The 18,754-nt window shown below is 50.7% G+C and overlaps 1 protein-coding gene across 1 annotated transcript in view; it reads left to right on the top strand.

Annotated features, from left to right (window-relative positions):
- Window positions 1–1,072: 1,072 nt before the first annotated feature.
- LOC149367849 (beta-hexosaminidase subunit beta-like) overlaps window positions 1,073–18,754 on the top strand; it is a 55,881-nt gene continuing 38,199 nt past the window's right edge. Inside the window, exons 1-4 of the mRNA XM_089576608.1 lie at window positions 1,073–1,090; window positions 3,021–3,405; window positions 15,522–15,637; window positions 16,026–16,136. Coding sequence (XP_089432734.1) covers window positions 1,073–1,090; window positions 3,021–3,405; window positions 15,522–15,637; window positions 16,026–16,136 — 630 coding nt within the window. The remainder of the gene's footprint in view (window positions 1,091–3,020; window positions 3,406–15,521; window positions 15,638–16,025; window positions 16,137–18,754) is intronic.

Here is an 18,754-nt window from a genome sequence, read left to right on the forward strand (position 1 = left end):
ACCACACAGCTGACAATGCTATGCCGAAAAAAGCGCTCTTCTAACTAAAAAAACATAGCTTTAAAAGTTTTGTAGAATCTTAGATGAAGCACCCTGTATATTGTTACCTATAACGAAAAACATTCTTCGCTGCTTTGTGCATATTGATGAACTGCTATCAAGCTTTGTGTCATGTGTTTCAGAAGTGATCACTAATATTTAGAAATAGGGTTTTTGAAGTAAAGAGGAGCTTTCTGTGGCATAGGAATACCAGTGTTGGCAGACATAAAAAAACAGGCGAATCATGTTAGCTAGTAATGTAAATAAATCAATTCTAATAGTAGTCAGCGTTTTAATCATTACCGATGGGCACCTGATTGCAAATAAAGGTTTGTAGCCGGCTGTTAGCTGATCAGTTTTTACAATTTAAAAAACGCGATTGCCTTCACGCTGTGGCTCGACAAAATTTGGGAACATCTTGCCAGAAAAGATGCGCTTTCGAATAGTCTGCAGGCAACCCCTCCAATAACTAGTCGAAATAATCAAATTTTGTCGAGCCAGAAGGGAGAGGGTAATCGTGTTTTCGAAATTGTAAAAACTTATATGGTGATGACTAACGGCCGGCTACTTATCTCTAATTGCAATCAGCCTATCCTGTCCGCACGTCTTTCGTTTTCTTCTTCAATCCCTTTGCGCAAGTTTATTCCTTTAATTGCTGTTATGAACCAACTCGCCCAGACAAAAGTGTTTAATGAATCCTGCGTCCTGGAGCGAAGTCAGCTGGAGGTGGAGAGGCAGGCCCTGGGTGCCCATCGTTTATCCCCGAATGAAGCGGTGCAGAGAGTCGAGCTGGTCGTCCTTGAGGCACGGGAGGCCGTGCGGAACTCAGCTTTGAGATGCGCTATTTAGTCCTCGCGGACGAATGCTGGATGAACAACGGGCAGCGCTGCCTCTTATCCTCAGGTGTATGCACATGCTGGCGCACAAGTTCGGTACACCACTGCCTGCGCTTGCGAACCTGAACCCCTCCTGCTGGATCAGAGGAAAGGCGCGTGCGCAAGTGTCAGTGACGGAGACGGAGCTATGGGGTATCATGGCGACGGCCAAGCTTGTACGGCGCGCGCAAAAGAGGTAGTCGACAAGATCGGATGTTAGAGAACTTCCTATACTTACTGAGGCTCGTGGGGGTCTGCTTCACCGCGAGGAAATGGCAAGCGTGGATCAGTGGCGGGTACAGAGCAGATATTGCGTGTGCAGCGTCTGGACATGACGAAGAGATGATGTAACATGTCGCTCTCGACTGCTTCAACCATGCCAGCCGAGCCGAATCATCCTAACGCAGGCACTTTGATTCGCTCAAAAAAAAACATTCGACAGAAGTCTGTCTGGTTGGGAAATTTAATGTTAGGAGAAGGTAAGTGACGCCAACCAAGTAAAATACAGAAAAAACACAACGCTTCGGTACAGGCTCGGCCCCTTCTTCACGGTGTGACTACGGGCACGTCAACGCAGCGCCGTGGCCGAACACTGCGAAGGGTCTGACCAGCCAATTGACTTCGACAGCACCAATGTATTGGAAACGGAAGCTAACCCACGCTGGAGGCTTCTACTCGAGTCGTGGCACATTCAGCAAACACGAGAGAATGTTAATCGTTCCGTGGGGACTCTCCCCTCATCCTACGTCCATGGGCTGCGGCCACTGACCCGGAGGTCCTCCACGCAGGGGCTTAAAAAGCCAAGCTGCGCTCGCCCGTAGTCACACCGTGAAGAAGGGACCGAGCCGGTCCCGAAACGTTGTGTTTTTTCTGTATTTCACTTCGTTGGCGTCACTTACCTTCTCCTAACACTTTGATTTGCAACGGGACCGCCGGCAGGCGGCGATGCGGCTGGCAGTGAGGTGCGGTGCGAAGCACATAAAATCGCCAGGTTCAAGGCGGTTGAGGACGACAACGGCGCCTTGAAAATTGGAAAAGACGGGGGGGGGGGGGGGGGGGGGGGGGGGCTGTGCATAACACGGCGACGGAGCCTCAACCGCCGCGACCCGGATGCTACGTACACCTGACATAAATGGAAAGGCATCAAAACCAAACGCAGGTAATAGACAGCTGCTGGGTACACTTAGTGAGGAGAGAAACAGTGAGTGAATACATCAGCGTATCGTGAATCTAGAGGACCAAGCGGATTTCTAAATCACGAAACGTTTCGGGATTCTAAGCAGTCTGAAATCGCGAAGGAATAAAAGTGGTAAGACTAGAGTCTGAAACACGCTGCAGAACGTGTTTCAGACTCTAGTCTGAGAAGCGCTGATGAAAAGGCTGGTTTTAATGTCACACTTCTTATGGTTACTCACAGGCGGCAACTAAAGCCGCTTAGCGCGGTCGGGCTGTGATCGAAATGCGTGGAATTTTCTCCGGTATTCGTGCTGAAGAGCAAAAGAAACACATGAAATTGCCATTTTGATTCAGATTTGTTGGAAAAGTCTTCGGTTTGCTGACTTACACGTTCAGCTAGCCTGTGCTCTGCATCAGGGTAGAAGCCAGCATTCGAAGAGCAAAAACTGGATCCCCATGACAGCGCGGTCAGACGGCAGCGTTTCCCAAAACATTCTGTCACAAACTTGAGCAAGTGGCGCGAGGAAAGCCTTTATCCGCAAACCAACGTTTCAACGAGAGTACTTGTCTTTGTCCTGACGAAGACAAATCAGTCGGTCGAAAGATTGTTCAGCTGATTGAAGGTTTCCCTTCGGAGGTTATTCAGGCTCGTGCTATGAAGAAAGCTGCTTAGCTCGGAGTCTGCCGTGCCCTTTACTCAAATCACTAGGAATTAGAAACAGCGCCGAGCCAGTGCCGCTTAGCCTAGCCACCCACCTTATTCTTTTCTTCAGCCACTCGGTCAGTCTCTTTCTTTGTTACGTCAAGGATATCAGCGCGCTGTTTTTCGATGTTCAAAGTCATGCGCCACATGGTGGTAGCCGAATTAACTAGAACCGCTTGTCCCGAATTCCTGGTAACGGTGGCGAATGTTCCTTCTGCTCGTGGAAGGTGGCACGCACCGCCGGCCTCATCTGGCCCGAGGCCAAACGCCACAAGACTGGTCCCGCCATGCTGGTGCTGGACCCCGCCACTTTCCATCTACGCTCCTTGCCACCATCGTCCCCAACGTCGGAGCAAGACGAAGGCTCCACACCGGCTCCCTGTCCCCTGGTGGAGCGCGCGATGCAGCGGTACCGCGAGCGGCTTCTATTCGGGCTCTGTGTGCCTCACCATTCGGAAGACGCCGATAATTCCCGGACGCGAACGAAGCTGCGCTGGAAGAGGCGCAGCCGAGTTCCGCAAGCATCTCCCGCCATGACGCTCTTAGAGGCGCTGATGGTCAACCTCAATGGCAGCTGCGAGGACACGCCGCACGAAAACATGGATGAGAGCTGTGAGTATTGGTATCGCCTCACTGGTACGGTCGGGTGCGGAAGGGTACGAAACTTTATGATGTGGTCTATCATGTGGTGTTAAAATGGGCTCTGAAAGGTGCGCTTAGTAAATTTTTGGTATGCCTGGGATGTTAAAGGACGCTGCTTCACGACTATTCTCCAGCAAGAAATTTTTGATTTCGTTTGTTAGAAGCTTAGTAATCTCTACTTAATATCCGAAATTCAGCGTCTTCGCGCTTATCTTTAACTATCTCATGTCTTGATGGCTCAGGTGTCCGTTGAGATGTGAGAGAGATAAAGCGCCTTTCATTTCTCTACAACCAACCATCCCTCTCCTCTCGTAACTTTTTGCACGCTCAACGTTCGGCACTTCTCCACTGGCTGATGAAGCGCGCGGAAATTCCTCGTAAGGAGGAGCCTCCTTACCCACCGGAGCGACGCGGCTGACTGGCCGCGGCCATGTTAGTTCCATGACGTTTGAAAGAATATCACCAACAGCCATCTCTCAATCGATACGATACGCAGACGCACGACACGGAGGTAGTGCGAGAGTTTCAAAAAGCCGCCGAAAGGGGCTCGCAGTGTTCGTGCGCGCTTTTGCTTTCTCTGCTGCATGCATAATTGCAGTATTTGGCTCAAGTGTTCCCGACAACAAATGTAGTGATTAGGCGAATACATGTGCTTTCCTGAAAAGGTGTTTCAGGGCCCTTTAACGCATTATGGCTACGGGAGGTGCCTTAGTGGCGGGCTCAGGATTAATCTCGGCATCATGGGGTTGATTGCAATGAAATGACATTACGCAGCAAACGCGCATTTTCGAATTTCGTCTGCATCGAAATGCGGCCTCCACGGCCGGGATTCGACGCCGCAACATTGGGGTCGACAACTGAACGCCATAACCGCGAAGACACTTTTGCGGGTATAGTATCGACGCGAGCATTACTCAATCTTATTTATTGTTCTCTTAAAAAATCGGATCAGAGCTCAGCTTCGCTGCTAGGCGCATAAATTTCCGTTGGTATCCGGTTACTGCCAGGTGCGTTGTGGCGCTTCGGGCAGTGTTCATCTGACGCCCATGATTAGTACGCTTCTGTGCCTACCGGTTTCCTGCTGGACAGCGCGCAGGGCGAGGTCTTCTCGTTGGCGACGACGATTTTCACGTTGCTGAGCGGCAAGAGCTTATTCGACGGCCGTATCACTAGCATAAGTAGAGCTGCCGCGTGCTCTGTGCCGGGTTTTATAGCGTGACTGTCACGTCGTGCTGAGCAAGGCGCAGCCACTTCCTTTTCTTAAGCCCCACCTCGATGGACACCTCCGGGGCGTACACGCAAAGCGCCTGCGCGCCCATCACGCACCGCGACGGGCGTCGAAAAGTGGCATTCACCTCCATGCTCCTGGGGCTGGCTCGCTCCCCCTCCCGAGCCGACTGAAAGAATGTCAAGCCGTGAACAAAAGATGGTTGGGGGGCGCTGAAAGGACGAATTAAACCGCGAAGAAGAGTTCGGGGAACACGAAGCTATGAAGAAAAGAGTCCTCGAGAGCCCCGCGGTCCTCCGATTGTTGTCAACCGGACCCCGCTTCCGACGCGCGCGCTAGCGCCCGTGCGCAGGCGCCGATATCTGACATGCACAGATATCTGCGCACCGCTCGCGCCTGCTCGCGCGTCGCGCCTCGCGCATGCGCAGACAGGCTCCAACGTACGCCCGTGCGCGTAGGCGCTCCGCCAGTCCGCCTCGGAAGTGTCCATCGAGGTGGGGCTTTAGGGTTAGCCTAGCCCGCCGATATGTCAACGGCGAAAGGGATTACCGCCATCATGAGATGTCAGTGTCGCTGGGGCTGTTCGTAACGGGGTTTCGGTTTTAAGCATGAAATGCTTTTAGCTCCCGTTGTCGGCAGTGTGGTGACGTCATGCCGAGAACGAGAGCCAACATCTGGGCATTGAATTCCACTCATCCGGGCACTGAAACGAGAGCATCCGGGCACCGTACGAGATTTAACGAGACTCTTTAAGAGAGAGGGCCGCTTAGAGCAAGAGGGGAGCTCCAGGGCGAGAATGGCTTTGGGCGGAAAAACTTCTTCCGCGCCGTCCCCAAGAACGGCGCTGCGGTCTCACACTCACGCATGTAAAAGACCGGCCGCTGGACCTTCAGCTCATGACGTTTCCCCCTTTGGCAGGCAGATGTATACACGCTCGCGGAGTATTTGAACGCGCTGCATATACATTCTTGTCAGGCCAGCGTCTCGTCGTGTCCGCGTACGCTTCTACATCGTCCTGCATTTCAATGCTGCCACCGTCACAGCTGCTTGAGCCCAGCAATGGAGCCTGATGAAAGGAGAGGTAGGAAGCGTCTTGCGGAAAGCGATCGGTTTGCGAGTGATACGCCGCAGCAGAAGATTGCTAGCCGTAAACATTTCATGCTTACTCTACTCTCGGTAACGGGAGAGGCAGGGATTTTTTTTATCTGATAGCAACGCGCATGCCATATGAAGGTTAGAGTCTCACGAAAAAAATTAGGGGGACACTCCGCCTTGAGGATATGACGCGACCGCTTTTACAGTGAGAGCTATAATATACAGCTTTGTACTATACTGGTGAACAGCGCAAAAAAGGCGGGACAACAACGAGACAAGCGCTGACTATCAACTGGGTTTATTGAAGGACGGAAGGGTATATATACAAAAACATAACACAAAGAAGTAAGAGATAGTGTGAAAAGGGCCGTGAAAATCAAAACTTATGTCACATGTGAAGTGATGTAAGCCAATTCCTTATTGCTAAGTGCCACGGAAGGACTGCTGATGCATTCGACACCTTGCCTGTGGATGTGATGCGCTTCCATTATTTCGCGCGTGAGTTTATCTTTATGGCGGAACAGAACTTCGGTTTTCTTGTACTCCGGTGCGCACTTGCACTTTTTGCAGCGGAACTTTGTGCGCGGAAGCCCGCCGTCCTGTTCCGATTTCCTTTCTTGCTCCCTTTCATGATGGCATTTGCACTTTTGACAATGAGCGGCAACGTGGCTAAGAGGGTCACTTTTCCTTGTGTTTTCATGCTCCATGAGCCTTTTGTTTACGCATCTGCCGGTCTGCCCGACGTAAACAGCACCGCAAGAGAAGGGAATTTTCTACACCACGTTTTCTGCACATGGTACAGAGGGTGAAACATGGCGTACCTGGCAGCCTTCCTTCTTCTCTTCCTTAGCCTGTGCAACCTGCTTGCACATGGAGCTCAGTTTGTGGGGAGCAGAAAACACAACATCGACATCACACCTGCCGGCAACCTTCTTGAGACCGTGAGACAAGCCGTGCGTGTAAGGAACCACCGCTGGTCTTTTCACCTTCTTGCCTTCATTGGGTCGGCCATTTTTTACAAATTTTATCAGCTTTTCGGAAGCCCTGGAAATTATTTCATCCGGATAACCATTTGCGCGTAATCTGCAAACCTGCATTGTGATGCTATCAGCAGTCTTCTCATGGCACGACTTTTTGATAGCGGATTTCAGGCATGATACCGCTATACCTTGTTACGTCTGGCGTGCGATTTGTGTAGCCCCTACGCTTAGGGGCTACACGTGTCAGGAAAATGGCCGTACGGCAACTCTCATTAGCAAACAAGTAGTAGCCATAGCACATAACGAAATAGAGGACACCCGGATCGAACACGTGATCACGGAGATAATCCCCAAAAAGAAAGCACGATCTAAAAGCACTTATATTATAAACCTATACAGCCCGCCCAGACAGAAAGATGGGGACTTTATTAGGCTCTTTACGGAGGCGAAAAAGTTAGCGGGGAACAACACCCTAGTAATAGCAGGTGATTTCAACGCCAAGAGTCCGAGGTGGGGCTACAATAAAGACGACAAGAAGGGACGTGGCATTTGCGCTGCAGCAGAACAGGCAGAGTGCGAATTGCTAACCGACGAAAACCACCCAACTAGACAGGGGAACAGCGTCAGTCCAGACACGTGCCCTGACTTAACCTTCGTAAGGGGCGCCAGACAAGCAGAATGGGAGAACCTGCTCGAGAACCTTGGAAGCGACCACCACATAATAAGGATCAGCACAACCGCAAACAATATCAAGCGGAAAATAGGCAAGGTCCGCCTAACGGACTGGGACGCCTTCAGAGCACACTGCAAGCAGATCAAGGGCGACATTGTATCTGCGGAGGAGTGGAGCCAGCAACTCAGACAGATCCAAGAACTCTATACTAAAGAGGTGGATAGAACCGAACAAACTCCGGAGGTGGACAAGCGGCTCCTGAAGCTATAGGAGGCGAGACGCGGGCTCACCAAGCATTGGAAAAGACAGAAGTTCAATAGGAAGCTAAAGATTAAAATAGCCGAAATAACTAAACAAGCGGAGGAGTATGCAACACAGCTGGCTAGGCAAGGATGGCAGCAATTCAGCAACGCGCTGAACGGCACCCTCAGCACGGCCAGGACGTGGCAGATCCTCAAGTCCCTCATGGACCCGAGCAAGAACAAATCAGAAAGCGGCATATCGATTCAGAGGCTGGTGCACCAGTACACGGGCACGGACGAACAGCTACTCGAGGAAGTCCGGGTCAAATGCTACGGCGGAGACCAGGTCGAAAGCTTCCAAGAAGAGTACCAGGGCGAAGAGAATCCAACCATGGATCGGCCCATAACGAGAGAGGAAGTCGTCGAGGCGATCAGGTCGGCAACAAAAAACACAGCAGCGGGGGCGGACAGAATCAAGAACTCGCTCATAAGAAACCTCAGCGATGGAGCCATAGATCAGCTCACAGCCTACTTCAACAAGCTCTGGCAAGAAGGAACAGTGCCGGCCGAGTGGAAACACGCGGTAGTGGTAATGATCCCGAAGCCAGGCAAGAAACTCCAGGTCGAGAACCTCAGGCCGATCTCCCTCACGTCGTGCCTGGGCAAGATGTACGAGAAAGTAATCACAAAAAGGATCCAGTCGCACCTAGAGAAGAACCAACTGTACCCAGACAGCATGTACGGGTTCAGAGCCCACTTGTCTACGCAGGACGTACTACTCCAACTCAAGGAGGAAGTACTCGAGAAAATGCCGAGAAGTGGCGAAAGCGTTGTCATGGCCCTCGACATAAAGGGAGCCTTCGACAACGTGAGCCACGCCGCCATCATGGAAGGCATCAACAACACCAACTGCGGGGGAAGAACCCACGACTACATCAGGGCCTTCCTGAGCGACAGAACAGCGACCGTGGGACTAGGCGAGCTGAGAAGCGACGTCTTCACCACGCCTTGCAAAGGAACATCCCAAGGCTCCGTGATATCGCCCGTCCTGTTCAATATGGCGATGATCGGGCTAGCAAGACGACTCAAGGAAATCCCGGGCATCCAACACGCGATGTATGCCGACGACATCACGGTGTGGGTCACCCAAGGATCGTTAGGGGAGAAGCAAGACAGACTACAAGAAGCTGCGACCTGCGTAGAGACCTACGTCAGGGAGAGAGGCCTGAGATGTTCGACGGAGAAGTCGGAAATCATCAGGATCGGAAGAAATCCTACCAAAGCCTCGCTGGAAGTAGTTCTAGAGGGGCAACTGATCCAAGAACAGAACATGGTACAAATCCTAGGCATGTGGCTGCAGAGCAGCCGAAAATGCAGCCATACCATCAGCCTGCTGAGAAGAGCCGCGGAGCAGGTTGGCAGAATGATCAGTAGAGTCTCTCAGAGAAGGTACGGGATGAAAGAAGAAGATACCCTCAAACTCGTCAACAGCCTAATCGTTAGCAGAGTTATGTACTCCTTGCCCTACCACGCAACAACAAAGGCGGAGCGAGAGAAAGCCGACTGTATTCTCAGGAAGGCATACAAGACTGCTCTACACCTGCCCAGAAACGCATCAAACGAGAAGCTACTCCAACTCGGAATCAGCAATACCTTCGATGAGCTTGCCGAGGCTCAACTGGGGGCACAACTCATCAGACTCAGAGGCTCCTCTACGGGAAGGGCGCTCCTGAGAAGGTTGGGTCGGAACACGTGCGGACTGGTAGACAGATACGCGGACGTACCGGACGACCTTAGAAAGACCTTTAATGTAGGACCCCTGCCTAAAAACATGGATCCTAACCTACACGAGGACAGACGAAAAGCAAGGGCCGAGCAGATAGAAAGGAGGCTAGGCCGATCAGAGAACACAGTCTATACGGACGCCTCCCTGTACGTACATTCAGGGAAGCGCTTAGCCGCTACGGTCGTAGTTAATAGCACAGGAGACATGGCCACATGCGCCTCAGTGGAGGTCGTGGGCATAACGGAGGCCTAGGAAATTGCCGTCGCGCTGGCGGTAGCAGAAGGCTATAGGAAAGGCCGATCCCTAAACATCTTAACAGACTCGAAAGACACGTGTAAAAACTATACGAAGGGCAGAATTAGCGGCATGGCCCTCAGGATAATCAGTGGGGCAGCAGCCTCTGCTGAGAAGACACCCATACAACACATAATCTGGGTCCCAGGCCACGCAGGCGTAGCGGGGAACGAAAGAGCAGACAGCCTAGCTCGAGGGCTTACATACCGAGCAGGCATGTCAGATGTTCTGGAGCTTCAGCTACTAGCATGCGAGGGGGGATACTCAGAGACATTACAACTATACAGGGGGACTAGATTCAAGTACCCACCACCACACAAAGCCCTCACGAGGGAGGAAGCAGTCGGCTGGCGTAGGCTACAAACAAACTCCTTCCCCAACTTGTACATCTATAACAAGATGTCACCAACACAATACAGAGCAAACTGCCCCTGGTGCGGCGACACACCCACACTATACCACATCACATGGGAGTGCGAACGAAATAAAGCATTCCACCAACACGAATTCCCGAGTGCGGAGCAATGGGAGAGCCGGCTCACCAGCAGCGAGCTCGCGGCCCAAAGGGCCTTAGTGCGGCACGCTACTGATGCAACGCGACTCAGTGGAGCCTTGGACTAGGGGCCCAACCTTGCTGAAGAGAAGCCTCAAGTCGCCGGCGCCACGAAAGACGACGGAGGCTTCGAATCCGCGAATCTCTTAAAAGATCTCAATAAAAGTTTTCTACTACTACTATACCTTGTTTTATAAGTTTGGAGTGACACGATGAAAAATTCAACAATGGTTTTTCAGACCTCGGGCAATAATACCAGCAAACATGTCCACGTTCAATAAATAAAGCCAAATCCAAAAACTGAAGCTGATTGCCGCTTGGAACCTCAGTTGTAAACTTGAGGCCGCGTCCGTATTCACTGAAGACCTTCAAGACATCAGCGAGCTTTCTTGGCAAACTGCCTTCATGAGCAATAACCAGGAAGTCATCTACGTACCTAAAGATACGAGTGACCATGCCTTCTGACGCTTTGCTAATATCAGAGTCAACATTGCCAAGAAAGATATTGGCCAAGACTGGAGCAACCCTTGATCCTATGCAAACACCTGCCGCTTGCACGAATGCCTTCCCTTGCCAATCAATCACAGTCGCGGACAGGTAAAACGACAGAATTTCTAAGAAGCTCTCAACAGACACTCCGCATTTGTCAATAAAGGAGCGCTCTTCATTATCCTCGCCATAAGTTCTGTTCCGCCATAAAGATAAACTCACGCGCGAAATAATGGAAGCGCATCACATCCACAGGCAAGGTGTCGAATGCATCAGCAGTTTTTCCGTGGCACTTAGCAACAAGGAATTGGCTTACATCACTTCACATGTGACATAAGTTTTGATTTTCACGGCCCTTTTCACACTATCTCTTACTTCTTTGTGTTGTGTTTTTGTATATATACCCTTCCGTCCTTCAATAAACCCAGTTGATAGTCAGCGCTTGTCTTGTTGTTGTCCCGCCTATTTTGCGCTGTTCACCAGTATGAATGCATACCAACTCGCCCAGATCTCAGCCTTACTAAAGCTTTGTACTAACCATTTAGTAGGAGCAATTTAGAGGATACAGCGGTAGTCGGGTAACGTGTTAAGCGCTTTTGTAGGTGGACACCACCGTGAAATGATGATGATGATGTCCTCAGGCTTAATGGCACATACCCACGGCGGGGGATTGGCCATGGTGCATAGCGGATACAAACGCACTCATGTACAAGGAGTGGAGCATAATTAAAATTTTGGGACTTAGAGCTAGAATTTGTACAAAATAAAAAATACGGAGAAGGAAAAGTTGTGAATTCACATTCTAATAAAGGAATCTACCAGATGAAATTATATAGTCGTGAATATAATCAGATATCTCAAATCACGATTCATGTGTTCCCTCACCCAGGGAGCCAGTTATGCGCTTTCCCTTTCCTCAAAACCAACGGCTGCAAATAAGACAACACTAGGAACAAGACTATTTGCTTCGTGCAAGGGGCCCTGGGGTCTGTGAAGTGTGTGGGGAACGCAATCGAACTGAAGACCGCAAGTGGAAGAAGGCTGAGTATGCACGGGAACATATAGACGCCAAAACGTGCTTGCGCGACGCCCAACCGGGAATTCGCCTCTGAAGCGTCAGTGCATCTTACACTCCAGATCTATAGGCCGCTAAAGACAGTCAGCTTTCGCTGGTTAGTGCGTTACGCGGGTAAGCGTAGATATAATTGGACCTGTTATTCGCTACTTTCCTTCTAATTAGTGTCTATTTCTAATCACGCACTCATTAGCACACAACAGCAGGCATGTTAGAGCATGTGATACACCTCCAGACACAGATGGTATCCCTATAATCAAGTCGAACGAACGTTCCTCATTAGCCTACACAGTACACAAGAACCGCTAGCCAACCTGTGACGGACGTAACAAGGTTAAAATTCTGTCTTTAATTGTTCAGTGTACGAGAGCTAGTCAGGTGCCGGATCCTCAAGTTTGAGTATTGCAATATATTTTGCAAATACTCTACAATTGTACGCGTGTCAAAACCAGCGTGATGCACCGCCATCCTGCTCCTCCATATGAAAGGGAATGCAATCCCGAGGCCATGAAAAGATTGTAAGGGACAAAATCCTCGTTTTCACTCGTTTTCAAGGTGTCTTGGGCGTTGAGTGTTGGAAATAAAAAAGAGAAGCTTCAGTGGCCTAAGGACGGCGTGCCTGTCTCGCAACCATAGGTTCATGGGATTGATTCCTGACTATTTGTGCGAATTTTTACTGCGAAAGCAATACTGCTCGAGGTTTCCGCTCTTGGCCGTCGTCCCGGAGAATCCACCATTGACCTTTTGCGTGACCTATGTGTGACGTCGTCACACCAGCTGTGGAAAAGCGGGGCCCCAACTCGGCTCGTCGCGATCGTCCCAGCGAATCCTCCATGCCGCAGCTGCGCGCCGCTGCCGCGAGGGGCGCTCGCTGTACGTGACGTCATGCCAGCTGTGGAAAAGCGCCCCCCCCCCCCCCCCCCCCCCCCAACTCGGCTCGTCGCGATCGTCCCAGCGAATCCTCCACGCGCCGCTGCCGTGGGGGAGGCGCTCGCTCTACGTGACGTCATGCCAGCTGTTGAAAAGCGGCCCCCCAACTCGGCTCGTCGCAGTCGTCCGAGCGAATCCTCCACGATATGTCGGATGATGTGTATAAGGTCAAGCTGCAACGATGTGCTGCAGCTAAGAAGCGGCGGCGTGCGGAAGAAACGGATGAAGAGCGGGAACAACGTTTAGCTAAATGGCGTGCATATTACGCAGCCAGGCGAATGCGGTCAACATCTCTTGATCTGGGTGCTTGCTTTCGCAATCCACTAGGCTTAACCAAGCTAAGCCTCTGCCAATTTTTTTCTTTTCAGCGTAATTAATGTACTCTACATTCTTACTTGTCATAATGACAGTTGAGTCATGCTACGGTCTCGTAATCACAAGTCAAATGGAGTTTTAATTACTTTCACTCCATAGCTCAATGTGTGACGTCATGACATTTTCGACCAATCGGGATTTTGTCGACATCCCAACGCCGACAACCACGGCGTTTTCTCCCGTTTTGAAGCATCATGCTGTCGCGTAAAATATGCGCGTTAGAATTGGGTAAATTAGTGAATTCCTTACACAAAGTCTTCTTTACGGCGGATTTCTGGCGAGGCTCCCGGGATAAATGACTCAGAGTTCTTTGGTTGAATAACTATTCTGTGCCACTTGATCGTCCGGCCAGCGGTTCTCCCCTTCCCCCTCCTTCATCCAGCATAAAGAGCTTTCACTCGCGGCAGGTACACTTCCCGCCCCTCAACCTGTTAGAGAAATCACACGGTCTTTCCTTACTATCACCTCAGCATAAAGCAGCAGCGCAGCTGCCGATACAAAAGTGAGAGGGCTAGCTGCTGCAATCAATATCAGTCATTCCCAGAATGTGAATCGCGACTTGCGCAAAAGGAGTTAATCGCATTCTTTTAAATGGGAACATAAAATTGTTATTTGGCCAGCCAAATCAACCTCGATGCTTTAATTTGTGCGTAGGTCTGTTGTGGGGAACGCAGTGAAATACTTGAGAATAGTCCAGAAAAGCGGCTTCAGCCTCGATATGAGCTCTTGCAAAGTAATCCAAATTCTAAATAAACAAACAGCTTAGTGTGACATGAATAACCTCTGACTTTCCCAAGTCATTTACGGTATCCGAAGCGTAAATTCTAAAAGGACGCTGAAGCCATTGGCAGCCAATTATTGTTCTCGATAAAGATTGATACCGTAGCTCTTTCTGGGGGGTTCACGTTGGTCGGACATCAAAGGAAATATCTTCGGAGAGAAAGTTTTCTGCATTCGCGCCAGTCGATTCAAGCTCGTGACGACGTCTTTACTTAAAACCGTTTTGAAGTCTATCTTGGTGTGGCGTCCCCTTTTAGATCGGCGAAGAAAAAAAAAACTATCGACACACGCATTTTATTTGGGAATCGGCCCGTGATGGCGACACATTTATTTCGTGTTTCTTTTTGCATTTGTTAGCTTATAAAACCTCTGTTTCCGGTGAGAGTTGTATTTATGTGATTTGAACACGGTACCGTATCGATAGCTGTCAACTTCTGTTTTGTTATCAGTGTCCCCTAAATGTTGAAATAAAAAATGCCTTCAAGTAGCGGTCCACTGTTTCAACACTTTGGTTCAAGAAAAATGAACTTTGGCTTTATGTCCCCCTGGTTATATTCTTAAGGCATTGACCAGCTTGGCAGGAACATCTTAGTAGTAGACGGCTTCGTTCACTTTAGTGCAAATATTATTTCAGTCATTTCTAAGATCTTCTCCACCATTGCTAATGTGCATTTACAAGACATTCAATACGAGTCGATCAAAATGAGAGTAGCGAGACCCAAGCCAGTCATGCGACACTCAATACTACAAACATGTCTCTCTTAAAAGAACCGACGAGTACAATTTTATTAAATCTGTTTGTGCAGCACCTAATTAACCATGTATTTCCAAGAATTCCCTGCCACGTTCATCTGTTGGTATCTGGTTTAGTTCTTACTTGGGCTTCTTTAGTTTAGCTTAGTTCAGATTTCTTTAGTTTAGTTTAGTTTTTCTGTTATTGGAGGAGAGGTAGAGAATTAGATGGATTGAAGTGCGTCCCTTTCAAAGACACTGGTTATCAAAGCACTTGCAGCCTTCCAAAGCAGACCGTTAAACGGGAGTTTTCGAATCTTGATGTATCGATACGGAGCCCTACGCCGACCGATGGCTATAGTATAGAACTCCCCGTGGGACAAAGGAACGAGGTTCTGTCCCCGAATGGTCGATGCCGCATAAAAACACGAAGGTTAGCGCTGCTGAAATCACTGTCGACGGCTCCCTACCTTTATGTAGCAGAAGCATTCCCCTTCTACCTGTAACGCGTCTTTAAAAATTGTAATCTCTCACACTCGGCATCACCGCACGGGAGTTGGTGGTGAGATCAATTAACATTGTACAGAGCTTGGAAAAGGTCGCTGGTTGCCGACTGATATTTTTCTCGCTTCGCGGGCGATTATTCACTTCGCTCAGAGGATCAGGCCTCGGCGCTGCCTAACTCGCCTTAGGCTCAAAGCGTGCGTTGCGCTGTCTTTACTATGGTCATTACGTTATTATGTTTATGCTACTTCCATCACTTACAGCGGGTGGTCAACAAGCTTCCGAATGGCTTCCATTTGGGGGGGCAGAAAAGTGCCTGGCTATACTGCGTGCATTTCTGTGCCGTGCAGATCGCCTCGTCGTGGCGCCTTTCCGGCCGTCCACGCTCACCGCTCGCACCGTGTGGGGCGTCCTCCGCGGCCTGGAGTCCTTCAGCCAGCTTGTCCGCCGCTACAACGCCACACACGTGCGTCCTTCTTAGGCTTATCTGGCAACCGCCCCCTCGAATGGTGCTCTCGTGTGTCAAACCAGCGCTTCCTCTGTCACAGATGAGGCTTTGATCTCACACGGCACGCAAGTCGTGAAACACTACTGAAACAGGGAAACGGTACAGCCTTGAAAAACGTAATGCTGAAAATCTAGGCCTCATTTCGCTTGCATTGTCTGGAAGATGGTTCAAGCGCTTTTGCTCTTAGAGCCTCGGTTGCCATTAGTGGCAAAATTTCACATGATGTGGCAAGCTTTCGAGGATTCAGTAGAATCGAAGAGGATGCAGCATTACTGAAGAGAACATATGCACTATGCCTCCAATTACTTCTCATCGGGGTAAACTGTGTGCCTCCTCACTCTGGCAGTTTTGGACCAACGAGAGCGAGGTGGTGGACGCGCCAAGGTTCACGCACCGGGGAGTACTAGTGGACACCAGCAGTCATTTTGTTCCCGTGGCCACCATCATAGAAACACTGGTGAGTAGCCTTTTATATCTTATAAGTGTAAATCAAAACTATTATAACCTCTTGTAACTGGGAAGCGCTGCAAGCTGAATGCTTCTTTAGTCTTTTAACCTCTATCTTTGTAATGCGCCTTCAGCGTATTTCAACGACCCGCGAGCCTGCTCTCAAAGTAAGAGGAAGTCGTTTTCAGGCTAGCAAAGTGCAAGCCTCATTGGTTACACAACAGCGCTCAGTATGTACAAAGGTGCTACAAAGGGAAGCCAAAGGGGCGAAACGAAACAGAAAATTGCGAAGGGCATTTACGAGTGCTGGCGAGCTGTGTCTGCAAAAGCATGTACGCGGTGTGTTCGGCTGTGGCGATCGCGTACTACACTTCTTCTAGTCATGCACAAATTTCTTCAAGTCGTACAGAAAGAAAAATAGAAATGATTGTTAATCGATAATTAATCGATATGGATGTCACATAACAAACTGTATAGAGCACGGCAGGGAGAAGACACAAGAAAGACGCAGACGAGCTTTCTACCTTATTTCTCTTTTGCACCTTGGTTCTTCTGCGCAATATTGTCACGGCTTGACGTACAGGCCGGCGGCGAGAACGGGTGAAGACAGAGAGCACAGAACAAAACAGGCAGGTCCACCAGCAGCAACGTCGTCGTCGGCGCGCCGCAATCGCTACTCGTCTTTTTCTTCCACTCGCGACACTACCTCCCCCTATAAAGAAGCATCGTCCCGATGCTAGCACGGAAGCAAGAGCACAGGAAGGAAAACCACACACGCGCCCAGCAACTCCTGCTGGCCAGTGTAAAAGGGAGTGGTAAAATCAGTTCGGGTCCAGGCGATCATCGCGCGTAATACGGTTTAAGCCGCACTACGTGCACTATTTCAGGGCGGGGTGAACGACGTGATGACGGTCGGGTTCCTTCGGGCAGCACCTCGTAATTAAGTTCACCGAGGCGGCGAACAACTGTATACGGGCCGAAGTAGCGCTTCATGAGTTTTTCGGAGAGACCTCGACGGCGCACCGGTGTCCACACCCAGACCTTGTCTCCAGGGTAAAAATGGACGTCGCGTCGACGGAGATTGTACCGACGAGCGTCGGCATGTTGTTGATGTTGGGTACGGAGTCTGGCGAGTTGCCGAGCTTCTTCTGCGCGCTCGCAGACTAGTCGGGCATCATCGGCGACGTCGACAGGTGGCTCGTGCGGTAGCATAGCGTCAAGCATCGTGGTGACCTGTCTTCCATGTACCAGCTGGAAAGGGGACATACCTGTCGTCTCCTGGACAGCGGTATTATAAGCGAATGTAACGTAGGGCAGTACCGCGTCCCAACTGCGGTGGGCGACATCCACGTACATGGCGATCATGTCGGCCATGGTCTTGTTCAGCCGCTCCGTCAGCCCATTCGTTTGCGGATGGTACGCAGTAGTTCGGCGGTGGCTGGTGCAGCTGAGACGGAGGATCTCCTGTGTGAGCTTGGCCAGAAACGCGGCACCCCGGTCAGTGATCAAAACGGCAGGGGCACCGTGACGGAGCACAATGCACTCAATAAAAAATTGGGCTGCCTCAACAGCTGTCGCCGACGGAAGTGCTCGGGACTCCGCGTATCGTGTTAGGTAGTCCGTCGCTATGATAACGTACCTGTTGCCCGACTGCGACGTTGGAAATGGACCAAGAAAATCCATGCCGACAGTGTGGAACGGAACAGGCGGTGGTTCGAGTGGTTGGAGAAGGCCAGCTGGTCGTATGGGCGGTGTTTTGCGCCTTTGACACTCTCGACAAGTTCTTATGTAGTGACGGACGTACTTAGGAAGTGTCGGCCAGTAGTACCGTTCTCGAATGCGTGAAAGTGTTCGGCTGTAGCCAAGGTGACCAGCTGTAGGATCGTCATGGCAAGCTTGGGCGACCTCGGCGCGCAGGTCTTCCGGCACAACAAGGAGCCACGACCTCGGGCTGCTGTCGAAGTTCTGCTTGTACAATACACCATGCATTATCTTGAATGTCGGCAGTATGCGCTGGAAAATGCGAGGCACCGCAGCTTCGTGGCCTTCCAAGTGCGCCATCAGCTGATCAAGCTGAGGATCACTGCGTTGCCGAGCAGCCATATCTGCCATGTCCAATGCCCCAAGGAAGCCGTCCTCTTCGTCATTTTCGCCTCCCGGTGCCGGCCCCACGGGGGCTCGAGACAAGCAGTCAGCATCATGGTGTTTGCGGCCGGACTTGTAGGTGATGGTGACGTCGTACTCCTGTAGCCGAAGGCTCCACCGAGCAAGACGGCCTGCTGGATCCTTAATATTGGCGAGCCAGCACAGCGAATGGTGATCAGTGACGACACGAAAAGGGCGACCGTACAGATAGGGCCGGAATTTGGTGATGGCCCATATGACAGCGAGGCACTCTTTCTCAGTTGTCGAGTAATTGCCCTCCGCCTGCGAAAGAGCTCGGCTGGCATACGCAATAACCCTCTCAGCGCCGTCCTGGAATTGCACCAGCACTGCTCCTAGTCCTTTGTTGCTGGCGTCCGTGTGGAGTTCAGTGTCGGCGTCTTGATCAAAATGGCCTAGTATGGGGGATGTTGCAAGGGCGTGTTTTAATTGGCGGAATGCTGATTGTTGCTCCTCGGTCCACTC

Source organism: Amblyomma mixtum, chromosome 1 (genome assembly GCF_055824585.1).
Source record: "Amblyomma mixtum isolate Tamu chromosome 1, ASM5582458v1, whole genome shotgun sequence".
Lineage (NCBI taxonomy): Eukaryota > Metazoa > Arthropoda > Arachnida > Ixodida > Ixodidae > Amblyomma > Amblyomma mixtum.